Genomic DNA, 17126 nt, shown 5'->3' with positions numbered 1-17126 from the left:
CAGCTGCCAGCCGGCAGGTGGCACACAAAGGCCACACCAGCGCTCATGAGGACACTCACTGCAAGTTACATCCACCTGCTCTTACAAAAAAAGGGAAAAAAAAAGAAACACTGGCAATCTATTCCCAGTGTACACACATCACACATCCCTAAGGGCTTATGAACTGTAAACCTTCTAGGTAAGTCACTCAAAAGATACTGCAGGGAGATAAGAGGGTGATTTACACAGGAAACATAATGACTGAAATGCAGAATTGTTTTTAACTTAAATCCATACCTGCACACTAGCATACACCAGTTATAGAACACGGGTGCTGCAATTACAGTCAGCCAGTTGTAGTACAGATTGCTTGAAGGATCTATCACAAAGACCTCCTTCTTCTGCCTGGAAAGTAAAACATGCAGATTTACGCTGGAAATGTGAGCAAGCAACCTGTTGGATTTCCCTCTTCTTGAGGCTGCTCATTTCAACATGAACTCACAGCTGCCTGAGAAGAGAAAGTATCCATGCAGGCAGTGCAGATGAGATACCAGACAACCCATCTAGCTCTACTTCTTTGTTTGACAAAGCTTTGGAAAAATTACGTAAGAGTGGAAAGGAAAACACAGACATTCATATCTCCCAGGCTGAAACCCACAGCCTTCTGTATTAAGCCCCAAACTGAAAAAAAAACCTTCAATTGCTAAATGTGTCTTATTATCACTCAGATTAGGTTATATTTCATTGGTAGAGCAAGAGCCTTCCTTTGGAGGCAAATTATTGATTTTTTAGCAAATTCTATTATGGAAATGACTGTATAAGCATGCATTTGAACAAGTAAACCATGTAGGTATTCAAATACATGTCTGTACAAGTAAGAAACTCTGTGTGCATATGCATATGCAGTGTGTGTGACTAGAGCTGAGACATGTAAAGGCAAATTTCACACATTCAGTCCTGGCTCCTTAGGCCTCACAACAAGGAAGTGATGCCAAAGGAAGCAGACAGGCCTGGAATGTAAAGATCTGAAGAACAGCATGGCTAATGGCACAGGGTATGCTCAGAAGTGCCCACCTCCAGCATGAGAAAGGTTGATATGGAACAGAGAGCAATTAGGCTTCTAATCAGAGGAAATATACACCAGTGGATTTGAGGTCCACAGATGCAGAATTATTTCAACAGTAAAACTGTGATCTGTGGACTGTATAATAGTGTGCAGAATATGCAGTGAGGCAGTGCTTGAATATGTATTTGTGGGACTTTTCCTAATCTCCAAGAATGCAAATTATTAAAATATAATGGTAATTTATTTCAAATCTGTGTTTATTTCTGGCATTGCCATTGCTGTCAGCTGAATACCCAGGCAATGCAAGTAAGGGAAGCAGTTTTAATCTAAAATGTATTTACTTTACTTCATCTTCACTACTGGTTTTAAACCATTTCTTCTAGAAAACTGATCACCACCTCAAAACTGCTGACCATGAAATATGGTTGTTATACATCAGAGTATACTACCTTGTAGACATTAAAATTTTAATTTTCTTTGAGAAAATGTTTTAAAACATCTTGCTACTGTGAACTCATGCTTTCACTGCATAGTAATTAAAGCCAAAATAGAGTGCTTAGAACAAAGGCTTTGTAATTGGAAAAAAGAAAATTAAAAGCTTTGATTAATAAAGATCTTGAGATCAATCAGATTCCATTTGGAATGCCCTCATGTCTATATAGCAGGTGCCACCATATACACACATACAAACCTACAATATATTGCTGCAACATACTCCTTAACTGTGAAATGCACTCAAATGCATTCTCTTTTCATCTGCCATCATCGTTACTTTTAATCACTGGTAATAGTAAATTGCACTGTATTTGAGTCAGCTTTAAGGAAACAAAGCAAGAATGGGATCCATTTCTGTCAAAAGCATTCAAATTGTCTCCTTTTGTTGCAGAAATGCACCATTCCCTAACCAACAGAAGGAAATTTAGTGGTCACTAGCAATGAACGCCACCATATTAGGCAACTAAATAACTAGTCAGTGAAATAAGTAAACTTATTAGCAAACCTTTAATTTTCTTCATGTACGATATTTCTACATGGCAAGATGAACCAGACTTTTGGTTCATCTGCTCTGAATCATTATGGAAATTCTGGAACAATGAAAAGTCTGTGCAGCTCTGCAAAGCAGGCTGCTGTCCGAAAGTGCTGTCATAATTGAAAAGTGATTTCAATTCAAAGTGACCAGAGGTAAGTCAATTCCCTTTTACTGAAATAGGCAGCTGTTTCTAAAAGATCTAAACACAGGTCTTTAAGACAACTTTGCTAAGCAGTTGAAACCTTCCCAAAGGGGAAAATGTATTAAAGATTTGACAGGCTAAGAATCTGCAGTCTACAGAACAATTGTAAACATTACAATGAAATGCTATACCATGTTTTGTAGTTACAATCACACATTCATGCTTTATACTTACTCTTCCTTTTTTTTATCATCTTTTTTGTCATCTTTTTTGTCATCTTTCTTTTCCTCTTTTTTCTCCTCTTTCTTTTCCTCTTTTTTCTCCTCTTTAACCTCTTTCTTTTCTTCCTTTTTGCTGTACAACACAATGCAAGGCTTAGCAGTATTACCAATACTGAGCAATTAAGGGAGAGGGTGGAGGTTTGGGAAACTATTCTAAACTCCAGACAGAATAGGACAGGGATCCAACTGGAAAAAAGGGTTCTCAAGCTGAGACCTCTCACCCTGACACCACCACACCATCACATCAGGTAACCAGCTGGCTGATTCTCTGCCTTAGTCACCCACACCTTCTTGACCTTTTCAGACATCAGGGTACCTACCAGGCTGATTTCAAATAAATGCATTCAGTTTGATTGACCTTAAGGACCCAGGCACTTAAAAAGAAAGCTATCAAATGATGACAGAATGTTAAATGGCTTAACAAACTGTCAGCATTCTTTGCACAGCCAAAACCTCAACTTGACTGTCTGAAGCTTTCATAGTAATTATAAAAAATGAGGATGAATCTCCACTCATGATTCTTTAAAATCAGCCAGATGTTAATTAATTATTCACCTCTGGATCCGAATTGCCCCATTCTTATGTTTGTCTGAACAGAGGAGTCTTGAAATATGTTAACTTAGGCAGACAGGCCCACAAATAATTTTCAAACCTACAGGAAGTTAACATCTTTCTCAAGATGCTTAATCTTAAAAGCTAGATTTGCTACGTAGCTTGGTCAAGAATAATGTAATGTGTTGTGAAGAATGGTGCTCACTTGCACAAGCAGAAAATCCATAATCCGAGATCTCATTCTTTTTTATTTGAAACATTTCTAGTCCTTGAAGCAGAAAATGTCCCTGTTAGACAGAAAAGTCTAAGAGTGTTCTTCACACTACAGTTTATGTGGATAACAAAACTCCCCACACGTAACATCAGGTGTGAATGAAAGCCATGGATTCCTGCTCCCATGAGAGTTCTGTTTTCTCCTCTGTACTGCCAAGACTGGGTCTGAGTCTCCCTTTGCATTGGTGTCAAGAAAGGACAAGTGAGTTTAATGACAGCAACATCCCACAGCAAGGACAGAGTCTGTAATACGCTGCTTACAGGACTTGTGCTTTCCATGCACACCTGCTCACAGTGCTCAGACAGAAAGGTCTGTGCTGCGAATGGCAGTCACATCTAGGAAAATGCTCAATACAGGGAGAAAGAAGTGCTCCAAAGGAGATGACAGGCACCAATTTTAAGATAGTAGCAGCTTTGACCCATCAGCAATGAGCACCTGTTCCAGTTCTTACCCTTAGACATTTCTGCAGTGATGCACCACCACAGTGTACTTTGGAAAAGCCAAGCCTCATTTGATAAAAAACACCGAGACCCCACGCTCTGCCACATCCAGGGAAATGCCTACCAAGCTGACCAACACCACTGACACCTGCAAAATTACACAGTACAAGGGAGCAGCACTGGAGGAGAAAAGAACCTTTGGCTTGATTGATCTTCTATTTCTACTTGCATCTCAAATCAAAGAAAGAGATTTTCATTTACCAAAGCTGACTCCTACACAGCAGTGGGAACTGCTTCTCAAAAATTTATTTCTCTGGACTGACTGTCCAGAACTTTACCTCTTCATTTTCCAATCTGCCTGTTTTTACTGTTTAAAAAACACATTAGGGTTTCCCTTCAGATTACCATGCATGGTGTCTGATTTAAAGGCAAATGCACAGTTGCTGTTGTTAGCATTAATTTTGCTCCTCAATACTTCAAATGCCTGGTATTCTTACCAGAAAGGAAGAATTTTCAGTAAGCAAAATTTTCAAGGGGCAGGACCACTTGTACATTTGTGGATCTTGTTATGCAGGGAAAGTAGGCTGAGATCAAGAATCAGTTAAAAAATCTCAGTGATGGTGAACTTTCGAGGGAGTATTTTGACAATTCCAACTGCCCCCTATGTTTGTGCTTTATTTTTTAAAAAGTGAAAAAACTTTATTTCACAGAGCATCTAATGCCAACACTTACTTTTCTCTGGCCCGAGATCACCTACAAACTCATCTATCAACTACAGGTACCTTTTGTAAATGAGTTTCTTCAATTCATGTTGCCTCTGTTTATTTTTCTGTTGCGGTAACTCCCAATTTATCATACTCCCGTCTGCTTGTAGTCTGACTGGAAGTTGCTCAGAGGAAAATGTTTGCCATAATCAAAGACTTGAAAGCATCATGTACAGTTTCCCCAGACATGGCACACTTAGGTCTTTAACATAGTGAAAAGTCCACATTCCTTTTTCTTTACCAGTAACATTGAGTAAACTGGAATCCAGTAACTATTGAAACAGTTTGTGTCTGTCCTCTTGGACCCCAACACAGCAGCATCCATGCTGTTTCTAAGCTGTGTGCAGCTTTAGACTTAGAAATCTTTTTCATCAGCCCTTATAAAAACACTGTCATAGTCTTTGAATGACTCAAATATTTGCATTTCTCATCTGTCAAGTACTCTGCAAATCAAGTATGTTTGAGACTGTCGGGCAGGTAGACAGACAGGTCTTGTCTTCATTTAAAAACAATGAGACAGTGAAAGGATGAAAGTTTTGCCCAAGGTACCTGAGTCATTGTCAGAAACAGAGTAAGGCAGAAGTATTTCTGTCCTAACCAGTCCTTTGGGCTCCATCTAGCAGGCTGGCTCCAAGCTTATAGCACTTCTTTTATATCAGTCTAAATAAAAGCCTTCATATTTTTGTCACTGTTCACTGCACACAGATTTTCCTTTTGAATAAAAGTTATGCAAAACAAACTGAAAAGTTGCTTTAGGAGCAGAAAGGTCTCTTGTTCAGCTATGTGCACAAAGGTTTTGCAGCATCATTTAAAATGTACAGTTTAAACTTGCCTATGATAGAATTATTGGGAGAAAAAAAAACCAAGAGTTTTCTAGAAGTATTTCTGACACAATCAGAAGATGTACTGATTACTTTGAAGTTTTTTGTTTTCATCTGGAAAGTAATGAAAAAAACCTACTACATTATGCATGAGAACAGATCTGCTACTGGATACTAAAGAGCAGATATGTCTTCAGATTGCTGTGGTCTAAGACAACCTAAACATCAATGTAGGGTGACTTTAAATTACAGGAGCTTTTCACATTTTTAAATAAATTTCTCTTTGGTGTAATACTGTGAAATAGCTTGTCAATTATATAAAATAAACTCAAAAGGACAGCTTCTGTCAGACATTCTGTGGCAATATATGGTGCCTGTCACTCTCTCTAAAATGACAGTACCTGCTGAACTGAAACACACACTTTTAAAAGATGGACATATAAATGGGTTTTGGTGTCCTAATCAGTATCCACTTCTCATCTGACAACCTGAAATTTTTGGGGCACTTGATTTGCAAAAAGGGACCAGTGTGTTAAAAGAGGAAAACCACTATTAGAAAGTTTACACATGAATCTCATTTAAAAACTGAAAAATTAATGCATCAATTGGTAATGCAGTAAAATCAGCCAGCTGAACTACAGAAGGTAGGGACTAAATGCTTAGTCAAATTCACTCCTTGAGAGGAAGGGGTAACTTCAGACAAAAAGAAGTTCACAGGGAGCACAAAGGATGCTTTTCATACTAAGAAAACTAGACCTTCCTCTACAATAAAACTATACTCTTAGGAAAGGCTTAGCAAGAACTAAGGAGTTTATACTACAAATGTTACTAGGCTAGATAGGGAAAAAGAGAAGGTGCTGGTAGTAGAAAGGTCTTTGGAAGTTAGCAGTACTTACTCTTCATTGGTGTTGTTGCTAAAGTTGACATTGAACCTGGCCAAGGGCCAGTGACTGCAAACAAGTTAAATCAAACACATTAAAGAGTGTAAGTAAAGGCCGCTGGTGTTTCACGCACATGTTTACCGACATGACAGACGGACTCACGAGCTTCTCACAGAGGCACTGATAAGATTAGCAAGGTCAATTTTGACTGTTGTGATAAGCCCCTTTGCATAACTGCTTCAAGGCACCAGTTCCTTTCTGTCATGTGCCTGGCATACACATTTGTGACCACATCTGATGTCTGAAGCCTGTTCTTAGGCGTATTAGTGCATGGCAAGATGCACCTCACTATTTTTAGCCCTGTACTCATTGGGCTACCATTTTAAGCTTTCTTCAATCCTTTCAAGTCCTCTTCACAGATGCAGTGTCAAGGCTTGTGGATAAGTAATGAGCATACCTACCCATTGCTGCAGAATTAAGCCTTCATGATCCAACAACTGAGAGTTACTGTCAACCAGCAAAAGCATAAAACTGAGAAGGCAAGGATGGGTGCCCTCAAATTAATTTCAAACAGCCTTATGTAGAGGTTTGTTGGCCCATGATCAATGTTGTTCTCTCTAATTACTTCCCATCTGCAGTTGCTACTGATCCAGACACCTGAGAAATCAGGCAACAGTCTGGCTAATTCAATAAAAAGTGCTCTTGAGATGATTTTCTAAGAAGCAGATCAAGTGAAGATAATAAGGCCACACTGGACTACAACAAATCAAAGTAACCTGTGTAATGCACAGACCTTCAAATGTTTTTGCTTTAATCTGAATTGCTTGCTGAGATTTTTGAAACTCATTACTTGCTTATCTACCAGTCTTTAATTATGCAAAAAAATATAGGAGTCTCTGCTTCAAAGCCTAATGCCAAACAGAAAGTCAGCTTTTGTCTTGGGATTTCATTTTCCCATTCTAGCTGGAGTTAAATTTAAAACACCATATCATACATTTATACAGTAATAATAATTCATCACATCAAAGAACTGTAAACACATAAAGGTTTCTCTTTTGTTTTACTGGAAAAAAATTAAGACCGAACCTGCCTTCCATACCAAAGACCACGTATGTGTTAATAAGTGAAGTCAGCATCCAAATGATTTTGTCATTTCTGCATCAGAAACTTTCTGTAATGTTATCAGATGGACTTCTGAGTAGATATAACAAAGCAATTACACATTTTGCACAACTGCTTCTTTAGAATTTCCTAACACTTACAGATAATGCACATTAAGATCCTGAAAAGCCAAAAGTAGAAACATCCTAGATTCTTGAGACAGAAATTGCATTCTCCTCAGTAGAGAGCAGTTTAGCAACATCAAGTTACATACGATAAAATTCCACTTCTGAGAAATTACTCTGCCTGAAGCAGCATGACCAAAATCCTTTAGTTCAAGATCTTGGTCACAGCGTGTTTGAAGAAGAAAATCTGTTGAAAGTGCAATACTTTAGTTATCTGAAGATTCCTGGGCAGCATTAGATACTCTGTTCATCTCCCACACTAAGCTCCTTACTCTCTTCTTAAAATACAACTTACATCCTAATTACCAAGAAAACATTACAACCTCTGTCATCTTCAAGTATAAACACATCTTCTTTACCTGTTTGCTGCCCCGGGCCGCTCACGGGCCCCCAGGAAGGAGCGGATGTTGCTTTGCCTGGTGGACACCTCCACGAGCTCCGGACCCCTGATACGCTCCAGGAAGGAATCAGGCCTTTGGTCTGCACGCTGTGAGTGTCTTGTGGCCCATGACCTTACAGACAACACAAATCGTGACAGCCTGCATGGAACACACACACAAAATGACTGAACCAGACAGAAACAAGAGGTGGCTTAAAACACCCCCACAAACACCAGCCCAGGATTTTTCTCTACATCTCCACCTGTGATGAAATTAAACTTGATGGAGTAACTGTGTGAACTTGCCACAGTTTTGTAGATCACCTTCTGCAGTGGATCAAGAAAATACCTCACACATCAGTTCCTATTCTACTGCATCCTCACTGCAGGAGCAAAAGAATATTCTTGCTGAGTGGGGGACTTTGCATCTCAAAGTGAGATACTCAGTGAAGTCCATCAGAAGCAGTTGTCCTAGGTCCTTGAGAATTTCCATCCAAGAGTCATGCTGTGTTACCTTAATATTTAAATTTCTAGGCATTCATGTTTGCATTACATCAGAAACTTCCCTGTATATTCAGAGCATACATAACTGTACCTACACACACATTCAATCTATCCTGGAAAAGGGTAAAGAAATTATAAACAAAGATTAAAAAGGAAGCTCTCAGTACAAATTTATATATTCATGTGCATTATGTTTACACAAAACACACACCTATGATCTTTTCTCATCTAAACTCAACTTCTTGCAGACTTTGTCATCTACATCTGGTGGTGTCATTGTTTGAAAACCAAGCAGGAAAATCCAAGTTTATTCTCCACTATCCAAAATGATGAAGTGCGAACAATACTCTTTAAATTACCCTAGCTTTACAATAATCTTTTTCTTTGCTCTTTGAAATACACTGTGCTTAAAGTGACTGTGGTCTGTCTTATGGGAGCAATGGTATCTGAAGGCAGAACCCTGCAGTCTCAGACACAAAGCAACACAATGAAGTTTTGAAGCTCCACTTCAGGTTTATATTTAAGTCCCAGTAACACAAACAACTTAAGACAATGCTCAGCTTCAATTCTGCTGACTAGGGCTCCAAATCCATTATAAACATAACTGGATTCCAAAAACTGAGAGAAATTCTTGCACTCAAAACCCAAAAACACCCTGTCTCCTCCCTTTCCAGAGCCATCTACCAAAAGGAGACAATTATTATGTTTTATTTGACAGGAAACAAGCACTGCATCAGCTATCAGCCAGAACCAAACACTTATCCATTTATTTTACAGTTTGGCCTCACTTCATGCATTTACCAGGCATTCAATGTATTTTCAGATACAGTTATGTAAAAATAATTTATTCTTCTATATTTGAAAATTTTCTTTGGGCTTATTCAGCCTCTCTCAGATTCTAAGACTTTTATTAGCAATAAGTAAGTGATGAATCAAGGTCAAATGCAACTTCTGTTACTTCTTACACACATTCTTCAGATGGACTCCATCCATTTTCTTTGGAAAGCAATGGCTCTTCTTTCTTTGCCTCTGAATTGTGACCAGTCTCTTCCAGCACATTGAACTCAATACTGGAAATTCTGTTAGGATGTTACCTTGCCATTGCTCCCCTGCCAGTGAAGGAGCTCGCCTGGGATTCGGGTACATGTCCTCCCTCCACAGAAACGACTCCCTGCAGTTCTGAAGATGCATCCTCACGCAGTGAATGGGTTCTGCAAAAAACAATTTTTTTCTTTTTTTTAGGAGTACCATGCAGCCTTCACCAGACTTTCCCCCATCTGGTTCTCTCCACCACTGCACCAGGAAACAGTCCAGCAAATTGTCCTCTCCCTAGTAATACAGAATATATTTGACAACCTTATTGCTAAGCCTGTGCTCCTATTCTTCTGGAGACATCCAATATGAACTGAAGTCAGTGGAGGTTCTGCCATTCATTCCAGCAAGCTCAGAAGCTGAAGATTACTTATTAGCACTTAAAAATAGCATTTGAGGGAAAAAAAGATTAAATTTTAGCCTCATTTTCCAGTAATAGAGTTTTGAAATTGACTTCACTGGAAGCTGGACTTTATGAAGGTTCACTCCTGATTTTTTTATCGTACTCCTTGGTTTTCTCTGTGTTTTTCAGTCTTTAGTATTCACTTTGACAAGACTTTTTTACAATTAAGAGTCACTTTTTTCCCCCTTTGTAATGGAAACAAGAACTCTCACATTGGTCTGTTAATCTGTATTGTCAGGAAAACACTGACTAAAATGATATTTGCAGTATCTTTACAGGAGCTGGCAGCAGCATTCTGAATGCCCACAAAAGGATAATCAACACCTCGATTTTATGTGCACTCACAGCTGAGAAACTAACAAACAAAGAATTAAAACTTTATTATTTCTACTCAAAGAACAATGCTAAAATGCTACATAGACAGTCCCAGGATTCTCAACTTGTTAATTGTTTTCTACTTCTCTTCCAATAACAAAACACCATTTAGTATTGAAAAAAAATTTAGAACCTAGTTTATGCTGCCAGCGCTGAGAATATTGTGGTTGTCAAAGTTAACATCCTTCTAAGGGACAATGAACAAGCTCATGGAACAGGCATTCATCACAGATTAACAGAGTCACAGAACTCAAGAACTCTCTTGAGCTGAATGCTGAGAGAATATAGAGTTTGTCCACCTCTTTTAGTATTTGCTAGAGAAATTGCTACAGATCTGCTGGAGAAAGGATACTGGACTAGTTAGTGTTTTAGACTGCACTGCCATGGCTGGTTGAAGTATTTTGTTCCTGTTTACTGAGTAATACACATTTTGTGTGATCTTAGCAATATATTCTAATATTGTTAATGGCAGTGCCTAAGAAGTATCTAAGTTTCCATTATAGCCAATGCCCATCTCAGGGCTTGATTCAGCTGCTTCAGAGTAGAGTCTGGTACAATTTGTAACACCTCAGAATACTTTATTGGACTTGCACACAGCTCTCTCCTCACATCCAGTAGTGCCAGCTAAATGCTTCAAATACTCCATAGTATCTCAAATAGCATTAGATGCCTATTTCAGGCAACTAAATACCTCTCATCATCAAGAGAGCCAAAGGAGCCTGAAGAGTTACTGAATTTGGAATTTGAGGGTAAGCTGAGCAGTTCCCTGGGTGCTGCTGACCATCAGTACTGACTACATCTCTACTCAGGACAGCAGGAATGTAGGCACCTGCTCACATAAAGACACTGAAATCCAGATGTCTACAGGGCACAGCTGAATCCTACTTTCAATTTTAGGTAGCCAGCCTGTGTCTATAAGCTGATGTGCTGCCTCTCCTATTTGAGCTCTTTCTATACAGAGGCTGGGTTTTAAAAATGGAGATTCATTTGTTATTTTGGGGTTTTTTTTATTTTTGTTTTGACAAAATGAACCAACTTTATAACACACTAAGAGTAAGAATATGGGAACATGAATCACTGCAGCATAAACAAGCACAGCATTCCTGTTAACTGTTGCAGTGAATACTTTTTCTTGGTAACACCTCATTTCACAGCAGAAAAGTGCTTAAGCACTTCCTTAGCATTAAGCATAAATTTAACACCCACTGACTTCATTAAGAACTAAGTAATGTGTTTAATTGCTCTGTTGAACTATAGCAAATAGGAGCTGGAGGAAAGCAAAGGCAAAGAAGAAATGTTGTTACTCTAGCAGATGTGCTTTTTTCCCAATATCTATAATTGCATATTTTCAGGTAAGACATAAAAAACCTAAAATCCTGGATGGTTTCTAGCTTTTGGTACAGACATATAGACATATTCTAAAGCAAATCTGAATATTAAAAAAATAAAATTTAATATTATTATAAAGATATTGTGTATATTTAGCAGCACCCATTTCAAAAAATGCAAAAATCTTAAATATGAGATCTCTTTTACAGAGCAAGACTGTCTCTTCTTACCCATCCACGAAGTCCTGCAATTAATGCTGATAATATCAAACTTTCCTTTAAAAAAATGCCTCTTCAAGACCATCACCATGATGATAAAGTGCAATTCATATTTCAGTCCCTCTATCTGTCAAAGTCATTGCCTCTGAAATTGCAGATGACCGCAGGGATTTAATTCTACATTTAAACCTTTATAACCCTACTCTCACATCCCAGCCAATAATTCCATTCTGTGAGCTGCCAATCACTGACATCCACTACAAATAGGGCATTTAAAAAAAGGAAAGGAAGAGGCTCATTTCAATCTGTGTTTTCATTTTTTCTCACACTTCACTGTTAATAGACAGAACGGGACAGGGCTCTTTTAAATCTCCCTAAGGAGACCATGGGGTAGTGCAACAACAGCAAGCAAGGCTTACTGTGCAGAACAAATCAGATCCATTTTCACTACTGTAAATACATCTATGTGACAGCAGGTATCATGTAAGCAAAGCAAGAAGAAAAAAAGGACCAATTCAAACAGAGCATCCATAACAGCTGCTAGGGACATGCAATCCAAAAATCACCAAAATGCAGGGAGTCCCATCAGCCCATCAGGATTCTGGGTGCTCTAGCCTGGGTGTGCATTTGAACAGCAAGAGACAGCCTGACAAGTTCCACACAGGTGGTTGGCCGTAACAAGCCAAAAGCAGAAAACCTTTTCCAGTCTTTTAGAGATGCTATGGATCATCAGGCATCTTTCCACAGGCCCAGCAGGCTTTGCCCAGTCTAGAGGAATGACTGGTACTGTGCAATAGGTAAGTGCAAGCTCACTGGCATGTTTCAAACAGCCACTTTAAAACTATCAAAACTAGACAAAGGGAATGTAAAGAAACTATTGTATTTCCTCTGTACAGTGAGACACCCTGAAAATCCAGCACAAAAAAGCTGATACTCTTTATACAGTACAGATTTTTCCTATCACAGGAACTCGGCAATTTGTAGAGGCTGCTTTTAAAAAACCAAACATTCCCAAGGCTTCTCACTGCATGGTGCTGGAAGGATCTTTTCTTTCACCAAACCCTACAAACTCTGTTGGAAGCACAGACCCTGCTATTTGTGTAGTGACTTGAGAAAGAGGTTTCTCTTTTATGAGTTAGTGTAATTCCCACTGATGTGAAAGTGGGCTTTTTTCCTGAGGTAATACAGCTCCTGGTTCCAAAACTGCAAACCATGACAACCTCTCTGCGTCTGTCTCCTCTGTGCTTTGGATAGATGTTGTCAAGTCTGTAAAGTGCACTGGGCCAGCAATAACATGACACAATATTCCCATAATTCCAGGTCCCATTCCCAGAGCTACAGGAGTTCCACAACCTATGCAGCAATCTGTCCTCTTGACTGTGATGAAAGGAAAATATTACCTGATATAGCCATTTTCAATCCTTTCGATATCTTCATCAGCAGCTCTGACAGACAGGCTGTGCACACCAGGGTAGGAGTGCTGGGTGTTGATTTTTGCCATTTTGCTTTACATATCAACATCTAAATGACAGCTGAAATGGGAAAAAAATATGAAGGCTTCAAAAGGAATGTGTTCAGCACTCAAAAAGAGTTCTTTATTAAAACAGTGGAACAGCAAAAAGCAATTTCAACCATTCGAGGGACAGTCAGTGATATTTACACACACCTATGACAAGTATTTCTTGATTTATTTGCAGTAGACAGAAAAAAAGTGTTAGCAAAGATTAATCATGACCAAAGAAAAAGGGTTACAAGACACCACATTCTTTTAATCTCTGGGATTTATGGACTACCTACACTGTCATACCAAAGTGAAATTGCATTTAAAATCTCATTAAAACAAGGTTAGTGAGGAAGTCAACCAAAAAAGCCAGGTCATACATGTGCTAGGACAACCCATTCCACTTCACATTCATTCCCCTGTGCTAATTTTATCTATTTTATTATTAAGAATTTTATTCCAAAAATCCATATTGACCAAGCAGATAATTAATGACATTTACCTCTTAGTTTAATGTAGGCCATGTTATAATTCTATATTATTAAAACTCTGCACTAAACACACACTAGGGGGTTTTATTACAGTGCTTCAAAACAGTCTCTGTTATGATATTTAGCAGCTCATCTCCTACAAGTTTTAAAATATTTGTCTGAACCCCTTTCCAGATTTGATCTTCAATGCCTTTCCAAATTCATATCACATCTACTACTCACAAAATGAGTTTTAAGATTCAAGACACGAGTCTTACAAATGGAACACTGCAAGAATTTCAGTGAAAGCTTTGAATTTTTCCAAAAGAAAAAAAAAAGGTTTAGAAACTCCATTCAGGAACCTTTTTTGTTTGACATATGACTAGAATGAAATCCCCTCAGGATCAATCAACTCCCTCACACTAGGTCATGTCCATTTTCCACCTGCATTCCTCTGTCTCACTGACCACACAAGATCCACCTTTGACACCAAATTGAATACAGATCTTTCAGAAACCAATTTTCTGACCTGAATTATTCCTGAAGCAAAGCTCACTATCCACAATTAGAGCATTATGCACCCACTTTCTTGAAAACCAGATACCTGACCTAGCCTCCACTCAATTCCCAGACAATTAAAGAAAATCATATACAACTTTTAAAGTTATTTAATATATTTTAAAGTGGTTTGTTTGTTTGTTTTTTTCATCCAGAAATAATAAAAATACTCGAGAAACAGCCTTGGACATCACTAAATATTCAAAAATTTTATTAGTATTCCCCATCGCTAATTTTGCCTCAATTTAAATCAGTTAATGTCTGTGTTTCACCTCAAACTAAACCTTGTTCAAGCTGATTAACTGAAGTTTTACTGGGGGAAAATGGGCATTTCTATTACACATAGATATTTAAAAAATTGAATTCTTTCAACCCACTCTCAGATTGGAATGTTCACTAGAAGAATTAACTTCTAAAGTGCAGATAATTTATGTTAAAAACATAACTCAGAGTTTTAAAAGCTTGATAGTGGGAAGAATTATTCATAAGTAACAAAGCATTAACCTTTTTTCTGAAGTTGTAATTTCAGAGCAAATTTAGCATTGAGTGAAGTTCTTGACTAGTTCTGACACTTAACCATTACACCTATCAGTTCTGGTGATTCATAATCAGATTGATGTCTACCTACAGCAGTTCTTAAAAACAAGGGTCACCTGGTTTATAACCTCCATCAAAGTAAGCAACTCTGTTAAACAAATAAAACTGTTAAAACAATAAAAGCACGAGATAATGAAACCCTTCTGAAGTCTTGGGGTGATGTAGATAATTGGCTACCAACACCATGGTTTCCCTCACTGAAAAGACACATTGCTTCTGAAACTGGAGATGAGTGGCACATGGATTTCCAGATGCATTTGGACATCAGTTCCCAAAAGTTTGGTTTAAAAACATGAAGTACAGTATTTCTCTACACTTAAAACTCTTACACTTAAAACTGAAATGGCAGAAATTGGATATTGCTAATCTGGAATTAAACACTTTTAATAGATATTGGAATTAGATATTCCAAACCTCCTGAAAGGCTTGAGTATGCCAGTGGAGCACTGAATACAAGAAACCCTTATTCAGACTCTCAAAAGCTAAAAAAAAAAAAAAAAAAAAAAAGTAATAGCATATGAAGCCAAACACTGTTTTGGATTTAAAAAACCCCAAGAAGACAGAAAGCAATAACAGGACTAAATAGTCACCTTCACCACTGCAGAAGTTCCATAACAGTATTCCTCAGAGCTCCATAGGAAAATCTGTTGTTAATGATGCTGATGGAAAGATGAAGTGGTGACACAGTAAGATCTCAGGATGGCAAAAAAATTGTATAGGCAAGAGAAACAAAAGGAGTGCTGGGAAGCTCAGGGTGGCCAACATCCATTTCTCAATTTGATGATAAGTGATGTGCAACACAGGCAAATGGAAACCCATGAATACAGGTGAAAAGCATGCAAACTGCTGTCCTACATACTTCCAAATGAACCATATGCACTCAGAAAAGAAACCTGAAAGAGTAGTTTTGGATTAAATACGAGGAAGAAATTCTTCCCTATGATGGTGTCAAAACACTGGACCATGTTGCCCAGAGAAGCTGTGGATGCCCCACCCCTGCAAGTGTCCAAGGCCAGGTTGGACGAGGCTTTGAGCAACCTGGTCAGGGGCAAGAGGAGTTGGAACTGCATGGTCCCTTCCAACCCAAACCAATTTATTAACTTAGGACATAGGTACAGCTCAGTGAAACAGTGTGCTCACTGCAGGACAGGCTTGCTGACACAACAACTGACAATGTATACATGGAACATGTTAATGACACAAAAACCACTAAAACTGCTCCATGAAACAACAGTACAGACACTTCAAGTCCTTCTCTTAATCAGAAAGATAAAGCTGAGTAACAGCATGGCAAGAATGATTAAAGACCTGGAAAAGGGAGAGGATGGCAAATGGGGCCTGCTCACCCTAAAAAGGTGAAGACTATAAAGTTATAAAATAAAAATATGTAGGTAAAATTTCAGCTCATTTCAGATCCCTTACAATCATTTCAGCTGTAAAATTCATTCAATATACAGTGTGGTCTGGATGCGTATTCTGCACTATTCTGGAGGAAAGGAGAGGGAAAATTTTTACAGAAATACAACTCTACTATCAAGCAATAAAATTATTTTTGGAAGGAGGTAGGAAGAGTAGATGAAAGTATGTTACCTGTGCCCAGCTGTGGTAGAGAGAGACTGAACACAGGACAAACAGAAATAAACAGTGAGGTCATCTGGGTACAGTGCAGGTGCTGAGACCCCCTGAAGCAATGTGGTTTGGCACTGCATAAAGCCCATAAAGTTCTGGCAAATTATGAACTATCTGATGAAGAAGAAATATTTGCTCCTTCCAGGCCTCTAAGAACCCTAATGATAAATGTTTTTAATAGTCTAGGGAGGAGACTTTTCAACATTAGATCCAAAATATGGCAAGTTATCAACCTGGGAGCAGCTTAACAGGAGTCAGCCAGCAGGAAAGTCCTGAAGAGCCAGGAGGCTCCGCAAACACCTTCTGCAAGGACACAGAGAGACAGCTCCAACCATCTGGGACCTGCAATCCCAGAACTGCCACTTCTCACAAGGCAGTTTTAAGAACTGAGTAGAGCTCAGCTTCTTATTTAAAACCAGGTGGGCTGGCCTTGGCTGGCTGGCAGATGCCCACACAGCTACTATTGTACTTCCCCTCCTCAGCTGCTCAGTGGGTGAAAGCTCATCATGGGTCAGGAGGAAAAAACAGGAAGAAAAAGAACATTGGAAGACCAAT

The 17126-nt window shown here is 38.6% G+C and overlaps 1 protein-coding gene across 3 annotated transcripts in view; it reads right to left on the bottom strand.

Annotated features, from left to right (window-relative positions):
• The window catches only part of CNGA3 (cyclic nucleotide gated channel subunit alpha 3), a 30624-nt gene that overhangs the window by 7832 nt on the left and 5666 nt on the right, over nucleotides 1–17126 (bottom strand). The window contains exons 2-7 of one of the 3 annotated variants that reach the window (XM_064408147.1): nucleotides 13217–13348; nucleotides 9494–9610; nucleotides 7876–8055; nucleotides 6246–6299; nucleotides 2452–2571; nucleotides 277–384 (exon numbers count right to left, since the gene is read on the bottom strand). In XM_064408147.1, the coding sequence (XP_064264217.1) occupies nucleotides 277–384; nucleotides 2452–2571; nucleotides 6246–6299; nucleotides 7876–8055; nucleotides 9494–9610; nucleotides 13217–13317 (680 nt within the window). In that variant the 5' untranslated portion in view covers nucleotides 13318–13348. The remainder of the gene's footprint in view (nucleotides 1–276; nucleotides 385–2451; nucleotides 2572–6245; nucleotides 6300–7875; nucleotides 8056–9493; nucleotides 9611–13216; nucleotides 13349–17126) is intronic. The other 2 variants (XM_064408148.1, XM_064408149.1) reach the window with 2 other exon arrangements.

The sequence above is a fragment of the Passer domesticus genome, chromosome 2 (genome assembly GCF_036417665.1).
Source record: "Passer domesticus isolate bPasDom1 chromosome 2, bPasDom1.hap1, whole genome shotgun sequence".
NCBI lineage: Eukaryota > Metazoa > Chordata > Aves > Passeriformes > Passeridae > Passer > Passer domesticus.
The sequence above is the reverse complement of the archived record's forward strand: the minus strand, read 5'-3'. Positions and strand labels throughout refer to the sequence as shown.